The 8,566-nt window shown below is 46.0% G+C and overlaps 2 protein-coding genes and 1 non-coding gene across 3 annotated transcripts; 2 read left to right on the top strand and 1 right to left on the bottom strand.

The window, feature by feature from the left end:
- Positions 1-1,663: 1,663 nt before the first annotated feature.
- On the bottom strand, positions 1,664-3,152 carry LOC9634777. The gene is made up of 8 exons (XM_024684443.1): positions 2,831-3,152; positions 2,712-2,764; positions 2,593-2,652; positions 2,466-2,543; positions 2,281-2,410; positions 2,181-2,233; positions 1,944-2,111; positions 1,664-1,880 (listed from the first exon to the last, which is right to left on the bottom strand). The coding sequence occupies exons 1-8, from the start codon at positions 3,150-3,152 to the stop codon at positions 1,743-1,745; spliced, it is 1,002 nt and encodes a 333-aa protein (XP_024540211.1). The 3' UTR covers positions 1,664-1,742.
- A 58-nt stretch (positions 3,153-3,210) lies between these two features.
- Positions 3,211-3,284, top strand: TRNAI-AAU. Its single transcript has one exon. It is a non-coding gene; the product is annotated as a tRNA-Ile (tRNA).
- Positions 3,285-5,242: 1,958 nt separating this feature from the next.
- Positions 5,243-7,090, top strand: LOC9634775. The gene is made up of 9 exons (XM_024684442.1): positions 5,243-5,314; positions 5,799-5,901; positions 5,977-6,029; positions 6,084-6,143; positions 6,201-6,278; positions 6,334-6,463; positions 6,521-6,573; positions 6,643-6,810; positions 6,871-7,090. The coding sequence occupies exons 1-9, from the start codon at positions 5,243-5,245 to the stop codon at positions 7,009-7,011; spliced, it is 858 nt and encodes a 285-aa protein (XP_024540210.1). The 3' UTR covers positions 7,012-7,090.
- Positions 7,091-8,566: the final 1,476 nt, after the last annotated feature.

Raw genomic sequence — 8,566 nt, 5'->3', positions numbered from 1 at the left:
TTATCATGTAAAGTATTCTGAGTTAAAATGAAAAGAAATGTCACCTCAAACATGTGTCATTATTAATATATTATTATATGAAAAGTAATAGTGATTTTATCCTAGGATCTATCATAATCATTACATTCTTTTGAACTCATTTCAATATATTCCACCTGTATACTATTATCTATCATCTATAGTAAATTATCTGTCACATTGCTTTGCAAATAACACCTTCATAAGACAAGAATAATATGAATATATAAAAATTTTGTATCTTTTGCTCTTTGTGTTAACTAAATAAAAATTTAACAAATAAATGACATGTAAAGCACTTGTAGCTCACTGGATAAAGCATCTATTTCTGGAGCAGAAAGTCACAGGTTCGAACCCTGTCCAGCGCGCTGATTACCTTGCGCTCTTAAATTCTAAATCTGATTCCATTCCAATCATCCTTGATTGTTTAAGGCCTATTAGCTCAGCTGGTCAGAGCGTGGTGCTAATACACAGGTTCGAAACCTGCATGGGCCAATTCACAATTTAGAGTTAACTATTGTTTGGTAACCTTTTCAAAAAAAGGGAAAGAAAAAGTTATTAATTTATAAATAGTTAACAAGCAAAACAAATGTTATTTACTAACATTTACCTCCTCCAAATTGAGCTAACAAAATTCAGGATAAAATAAAAGCTATGGGCAAAATATTTTTCTCGTAATTTAAAATTAACTGTTGTTTGTAAACATTGGTAATTAACAAGCCTTTTCAAGAAAAAGGGAGAAATAGCTTAATGTATCACACTTCAATCTCACTATATTTCACAATTTCACAATCGCTGGTCGACTTAGCAGACCTTTCTGCGTGGAACCACTGGATCTTCCGCCCCTCGAGTTGGCGCCCTCTCCTGGCAAGCCCGTCCGCTACATTATTCTCATATACCTTGTCGTGCGCCTTGACTTTGCACAGCCGGATCTCCATCCCGCTCTTTGCTGCCGCACCAACGATGCACTGCAGGAGCGGCTTGAGCTGGATGCAGTCGGGGTGCTCAGGCCGGCACTGCGCAAACTGCAACAGCTTCAGCGACTGCAAACTGTCCGTGTAGATATTCAGCTTGTTGGACTGCCAGTAACCTTGAGCCTTGTACAGCTGCACTGCCGCGATGGAGTCGTGTATCGCAAGAAGCTCCATGTTGAGCGAAGACACGATGAGGCTGTCGACGATAGGGTTCCCGTTTTTGCACCAGCCGTTCTCCTGCGGGACTTGCACCGCCATGCCCGTCCCTTTGTGGGACTCCTCTGCCGACGGGAAGTAGACGCCGTACCCTGCCGAGAGCGACTCTTTATCGAAGGATCCATCAGTGAATACATTCCAAGGAGAAGATGCTTTTATTTCATCAAGTCCTCGCTCACGAGTACAAATGGTAATGGCCCATTTCTGCCATGGCTTTCCTAATCTGACTCCTACACCACCACACACCTTCTTGTTCGCGACGCACGCTTCATCCTCGCCAGCTTTGCGCTTGAGAGCCATCATCTTGTGCGTCTCGGAAGATTACCCTAAGTTTTGGGGCCCCAATTTCCACATGTATAGGTGGCTTTGGTTGTACGAAAACATTTTCGTACGAGGTAGATGTGAACTCGCCACCCTGGAGAATCAGATGAAGAAAAGCAAAAAACATCCTGCACTTGTCCAGCCAAAGATGGATTGATCGATTAGCAAACTATGACAGCAACAACAATGAAAAAGTGAAAAGAGGCATTTTCTTCACTGGATGAAAGCCTTCCACTGTAGTGTCCCTTTTCGCAGCCTCTCGGGAACAGCCTGAGACCACTGTGTGAGATTGGGGAGGGGACCCGTGAAAGCCATCTTGTTATTCACTTGATCAAGCTTCCGCCAGTTCACCTGCTGTTCCTTCAACTCGTAAGCGCTTTAAGTATTAGGAAATGGAGAAAGAAAAAGTCTTACCTCGCCTGGAAATGCCTTTGACATCGCATAAAGAACATGGTTCTCGCCCGTAATTGTGGACTGTAGAGTTTCATCATCGTCATGTCCACGTCTTTGCTCTTCCACGCAGTTGATCATGATCCGGCCCCCGGGTCTCAGTCTTTTCCTGAGCTTAAACCATGTCTCTGCCTGGAAGGAAGAATCAGGAAAAGATATCAGTGATCTGATGCTCCGCAGAGACTAAAACTCGTTTCTCACCTCCTTGAGAACTGGCAGAACATCGCCATTTGAGAACAAATCCACGACAATGCCTGAGGTCGAAAGATTAACAGAAAAAAGAGAGGTTGCACCGAGCTACCTGCGAATCCACCCTTGGGATCATTTGCATCCGAGAGAGCATCGTCGATGTGAATTGTAAGCCCTCCACCGTGTTTGTTTTTGCCTTCTAACTCCGACAAGCCGAGATAATCCCTTGCCTTGTCAATTAGCTGCAAGCTTCAACGACGTAAGAGTTTGCATTGACGGTGTCAAAGAGTTACTCACGATCTCATCAATTTCCCAGCCTATCAATTCTCGCTCCGGCCACAAGTGGAGCAGCAATCGTGCAGCAGTACCACCGCCCTGATGATCAAACACAGAGAAAGCTAGGAAGAAATCGTAAAGCTCTTACCAGTCCTAGAATTGCAATGGGACCTCTGGGAATGATCGGTGGAAGCGAGGAGAACTCGTCCTTCAATCACACAAAGAAGTCATAGCTCTTTTCACTCCTCAAGAACGGAAGTTGTTTACCCAGTATGACCCGACCCACACAGAATCCTCCTTGTAAATACTATGAACATTTCCTACATTGGCACTCTCAATCACCACAAAAAGAACCAAATGATCTATAGATGAGAGAGATTGCTCACCTGTTTGATCCAGCAGCAGCAATCTAGCTCCCGCGAATTCACTGGGCGAATCCCTGGGCACCTCGAGAATCGCAATGGCGTTGTAGAAGCTCATCATCGAGGTCACGACGGTGGGAGCGGCCGCGGTGGCCTCCAAATCCTCCTCCGTCCATTGCTCCACCGAGAAATCTCTCTTCCTCTTGGACGAGGACGTGGCATTGGCGGCAAGACGGGCAATGCGGCATCTGGGCGCTGCGACTGGAATCGCCGGCGAGCATCGCAATACAAGTGGATTAGACCTAACGAGAAGAAGATCGAGCACGGGCAAGTGAAGCTCGGCCATATGCTACTACATAATTCCAACCAATAGATAAGCATTACATTAATCGCTTAATGTATAAGGCCTATTAGCTCAGTTGGTCAGAGCGTGGTGCTAATAACGCCAAGGTCGCAGGTTCGAAACCTGCATAGGCCATATCTTCGTCTCTATTTAACGAGGAAAGGGAAAAGGCCTTGTTTTGCTTCGAGATGTTGGCCGGGCTGCGCGTTTGCCTCGCCTTTTTGTTTCCTGAGAGTTTCGAGTGTGAGGAGCTACCTGACGAGTGCGTCTGCCGGATCTTGGCATGGCTCCCCATTCCAGACCTTGTCCGCTGCAAGCTTGTATGCAAGCGCTGGAAGTCACTCATTGAGGATGCCACTCGCTGGAGAAGCTTGCCGCGGTTGCATGAGTCGTGGTTTGTAGACAACAGTTCCGTTCTCTGTCGTATCTTGGCAACTAGTAATTCTCCCCACAGGGCTCGCCATCTTAATTTGCCCTTGCGCTTGAAGAATAGAGGTCCTTGGGGTGAAGGACGCTGCAGGTTTAGGATATTTGCCGACTCGTCCTGCGGCCTGGTGTGTGGCTATTTTGTGAATCTCCAGAGACACCACCTTCCCTATTACATGGTTGGGAATCCGATCACCGGGAAGTGGTGTCGCCTCCCCAAGCTCCCGGTGAACGAGGTCTCGAGGAAAGAGGGGAAACTGCTTGTGGATTCATGCACAGGGTACTTCAAGGTCCTGGTGTTTCTCCTTGCAGATTTTGATCACTACTGGCTATTCAATTCGCTCAGTAGGCAGTGGCGGCGCTGCCAGTTTACAAGCAAGAAGAGCATTGATGATCTCGCTGCGGATGACAAGGGACCATGGCTCGGATCCAGTATGTTTGCATCACCTAACAGGCAGTCGCTAAAGATCACCGGTGGTCGGGTTGATCTTCTTTACGTGGCTGTGTTTGATCAGGTTTCAGGTTGCTATGACAGGGTCAAGGTGAAGTTTCCAAGCAATCTTTTCTGTTGTGGGCTGCCTTGTATTGTAGATTACAATGGGAGGTGGATTCTTGTTTCGTCAACTATAAGTGGTGGTTATAAGGTGTCTGCTGCTGCATGGGAACTCAATATGGAGACAACAGATTGGAAACTTTTGAGTGAGGTTTACATGGGTGACTTGGTGAAGAATGGCTGTCTTGAGTTTGAGTATTTTGTTATCAAGCATTCCGTTGTTGTGCGACCAAGTATGTTATCAGTCTCTCCACCGATGGCCTTCTTCTTCAAGAATAATTCATGGAGTATCTGCAGCAAGTATAACTATAAGACGGCCTTCACGCTCACACCAGATTTATTTTCAAAGCCTATACTTTTTTATCGGCCTCATAGAAACATAAAACCATAGAAACATGAGTTTCGGAATCGCATTATCCATGATGTAAGGCTTCAGCCATCAATAAAGAAATGTGATGGCAGGCGGATCCACCGTCTCATCGGGCCTCTAATACAATCACTTTGTCTCCAATCTTCTTTACAGACGTACGAGACATCAACGACCTTCGTAAGAATCCAGCAGCTTAATTGCCAGCATGGTGTCAAGTTCCAAGTCGAAAAACCTCACTGGTCGTGTAAGCTGTGCGAATCCTCAAGCGGCTTCAGTTGCTCCTTCTCGGCAAGGTTTTGCTGCGAGGAGAATGACGTGACCGGCGAAGAGCCTCAGCCTTGGATCATTTGCGAATAAAGCTCGAGTGCCTTTGCAAACAATGTAGGGGAGAGTGGACACTTTTGCGTATGGTTGATGACCATTCTCGGTTTCACCACTTTCAGTATATCCCAGCACCATTAGTTCCGATCACTTCTCAAACTTACCTTTGGAGACTCAATAACAACAACCAAAGTCGCTGCGCTCGGTTCGCCAGCTTCGTCAATTGATGGAGCCGATTCTTCGTCTCCATTCTGTGCATGATAGCCATCCTACTATGGTGCAAGGACTTTGCACCGAATCCTCCAATCTCCCATAAAAGTCCACCAGCCTGGAGCAAAATTTTGTAAGATCTTAAGGTGGCTTACATTCCGGAGCTCACGTTGACGATCCAAGCTCCGTGAGATACATCTCGGGACAGAGGACATGCCTGCCAACCTTCTCACCAAGCTGTTGGGGTCACACCAGTTTCAGCTCCTATGCGATAAATTTGGTTTGGTGAGTGGCTTCAGTTTGGGGTCACCACATAGACATTAGGGCTTCCTGTTTTGTCAGCTCACTATTGTCTACAGACCACGACTCATGCAACTGCGGCAAGCTTCTCCAGTGAGTGGCATCCTCAATGAGTGACTTCCAGCACTTGGAGCCACACCAAGATCCGGCAGACGCATTTGTCTAATAAAAGGATAAAAGGATGAACAAGTATATAGATAAATCACTTAATGTTTAAGGCCTATTAGCTCAGTTGGTCAGAGCATGTTGTTAATAATGCCAAGGTCTCAGGTTCGAAACATTCATAGGCTATATATTTTCCTGTCTATTTAAGGTGTTCAGTTTGGGAGGATGATACTGCCACGTCCTCGTCCAAGAGGAAGAGAGATTTCTCGGTGGAGCAATGGACGGAGGAGGATTTGGAGGCCACCGCGGCCGCTCCCACCGTCGTGACCTCGATGATGATGATGATGATGATGATGATGATGATGATGATGATGATGATGATGACAACGCCATTGCGATTCTCGAGGTGCCCAGGGATTCGCCCAGTGAATTCGCGGGAGCTAGATTGCTGCTGCTGGATCAAACAGGTGAGCAATCTCTCTCATCTATAGATCATTTGGTTCTTTTTGTGGTGATTGAGAGAGCTTTACGTCCCAATGTAGGAAATGTTCATAGTATTTACAAGGAGGATTCTGTGTGGGTCGGGTCATACTGGATAAACAACTTCCGTTCTTGAGGAAGGAGTTATGACTACTTTGTGTGATTGAAGGACGAGTTCTCCTCGCTTCCACCGATCATTCCCAGAGGTCCCATTGCAATTCTAGGACTGGTAAGAGCTTTTCGATTTCTTCCTAGCTTTCCTGGTTTTTCTGTGTTTGATCATCAGGGCGGTGGTACTGCTGCACGATTGCTGCTCCACTTGTGGCCGAAGCGAGAATTGATAGGCTGGGAAATTGATGAGATCGTGAGTAACTCTTTGACACCGTCAATGCAAACTCTTACGTCGTTGAAGCTTGCAGCTAATTGACAAGGCAAGGGATTTTCTCGGCTTGTCGGAGTTAGAAGGCAAAAACAAACACGGTGGAGGGCTTACAATTCACATCGACGATGCTCTCTCGGATGCAAATGATCCCAAGGGTGGATTCGCAGGTAGCTCGGTGCAACCTCTCTTTTTTTTGTTAATCTTTCGACCTCACTTTTCTACAGGCATTGTCGTGGATTTGTTCTCAAATGGCGATGTTCTGCCAGTTCTCAAGGAGGTGAGAAACGAGTTTTAGTCTCTGCGGAGCATCAGATCACTGATATCTTTTCCTGATTCTTCCTTCCAGGCAGAGACATGGTTTAAGCTCAGGAAAAGACTGAGACCCGGGGGCCGGATCATGATCAACTGCGTGGAAGAGCAAAGACGTGGACATGACGATGATGAAACTCTACAGTCCACAATTACGGGCGAGAACCATGTTCTTTATGCGATGTCAAAGGCATTTCCAGGCGAGGTAAGACTTTTTCTTTCTCCATTTCCTAATACTTAAAGCGCTTACGAGTTGAAGGAACAGCAGGTGAACTGGCGGAAGCTTGATCAAGTGAATAACAAGATGGCTTTCACGGGTCCCCTCCCCAATCTCACACAGTGGTCTCAGGCTGTTCCCGAGAGGCTGCGAAAAGGGACACTACAGTGGAAGGCTTTCATCCAGTGAAGAAAATGCCTCTTTTCACTTTTTCATTGTTGTTGCTGTCATAGTTTGCTAATCGATCAATCCATCTTTGGCTGGACAAGTGCAGGATGTTTTTTGCTTTTCTTCATCTGATTCTCCAGGGTGGCGAGTTCGCATCTACTTTGTAAGAAAATGTTTTCGTACGACCAAAGCCACCTATACATGTGGAAATTGGGGCCCCAAAACTTAGGGTAATCTTCCGAGACGCACAAGATGATGGCTCTCAAGCGCAAAGCTGGCGAGGATGAAGCGTGCGTCGCGAACAAGAAGGTGTGTGGTGGTGTAGGAGTCAGATTAGGAAAGCCATGGCAGAAATGGGCCATTACCATTTGTACTCGTGAGCGAGGACTTGATGAAATAAAAGCATCTTCTCCTTGGAATGTATTCACTGATGGTTCCTTCGATAAAGAGTCGCTCTCGGCAGGGTACGGCGTCTACTTCCCGTCGGCAGAGGAGTCCCACAAAGGGACGGGCATGGCGGTGCAAGTCCCGCAGGAGAACGGCTGGTGCAAAAACGGGAACCCTATCGTCGACAGCCTCATCGTGTCTTCACTCAACATGGAGCTTCTTGCGATACACGACTCCATCGCGGCAGTGCAGCTGTACAGGGCTCGAGGTTACTGGCAGTCCAACAAGCTGAATATCTACACGGACAGTTTGCAATCGCTGAAGCTGTTACAGTTTGCGCAGTGCCGGCCTGAGCACCCCGACTGCATCCAGCTCAAGCCGCTCCTGCAGTGCATCGTTGGTGCGGCAGCAAAGAGCGGGATGGAGATCCGGCTGTGCAAAGTCAAGGCGCACGACAAGGTATATGAGAATAATGTAGCGGACGGGCTTGCCAGGAGAGGGCGCCAACTCGAGGGGCGGAAGATCCAGTGGTTCCACGCAGAAAGGTCTGCTAAGTCGACTAGCGATTGTGAAATTGTGAAATATAGTGAGATTGAAGTGTGATACATTAAGCTATTTCTCCCTTTTTCTTGAAAAGGCTAGTTAATTACCAATGTTTACAAACAACAGTTAATTTTAAATTACGAGAAAAATATTTTGCCCATGCAGGTTTCAGCTTTTATTTATCCTGAATTTTGTTAGCTCAATTTGGGGGAGGTAAATGTTAGTAAATAACATTTGTTTTTCTTGTTAATTATTTATAAATTAATAACTTTTTCTTTCCCTTTTTTTGAAAAGGTTACTAAACAATAGTTAACGTTAAATTGCGAATTGGCCCATGCAGGTTTCGAACCTGCGACCTTGGCGTTATTAGCACCATGCTCTAACCAGCAATGATGGAATGGAATCAGATTTAGATTACCTTGGCATTATTAGCACCATGCAAAGTAATGAGCGCGCTGGACAGGGTTCGAACCTGTGACTTTCTACTCCAGAAACAGATGCTTTATCCACTGAGCTACAAGTGCTTTACATGTCATTTATTTGTTAAATTTTCATTTAGTTAACACAAAGAGCAAAAGATACAAAAATTTATATATTCATATTATTCTTGTTTTATGAAGGTGTTATTTCCAAAGCAATGTGACAA

This window comes from Selaginella moellendorffii, unplaced genomic scaffold (assembly GCF_000143415.4).
Source record: "Selaginella moellendorffii unplaced genomic scaffold, v1.0 SELMOscaffold_41, whole genome shotgun sequence".
In the NCBI taxonomy this organism is placed as follows: Eukaryota; Viridiplantae; Streptophyta; class Lycopodiopsida; order Selaginellales; family Selaginellaceae; genus Selaginella; species Selaginella moellendorffii.
The sequence above is the reverse complement of the archived record's forward strand: the minus strand, read 5'-3'. Positions and strand labels throughout refer to the sequence as shown.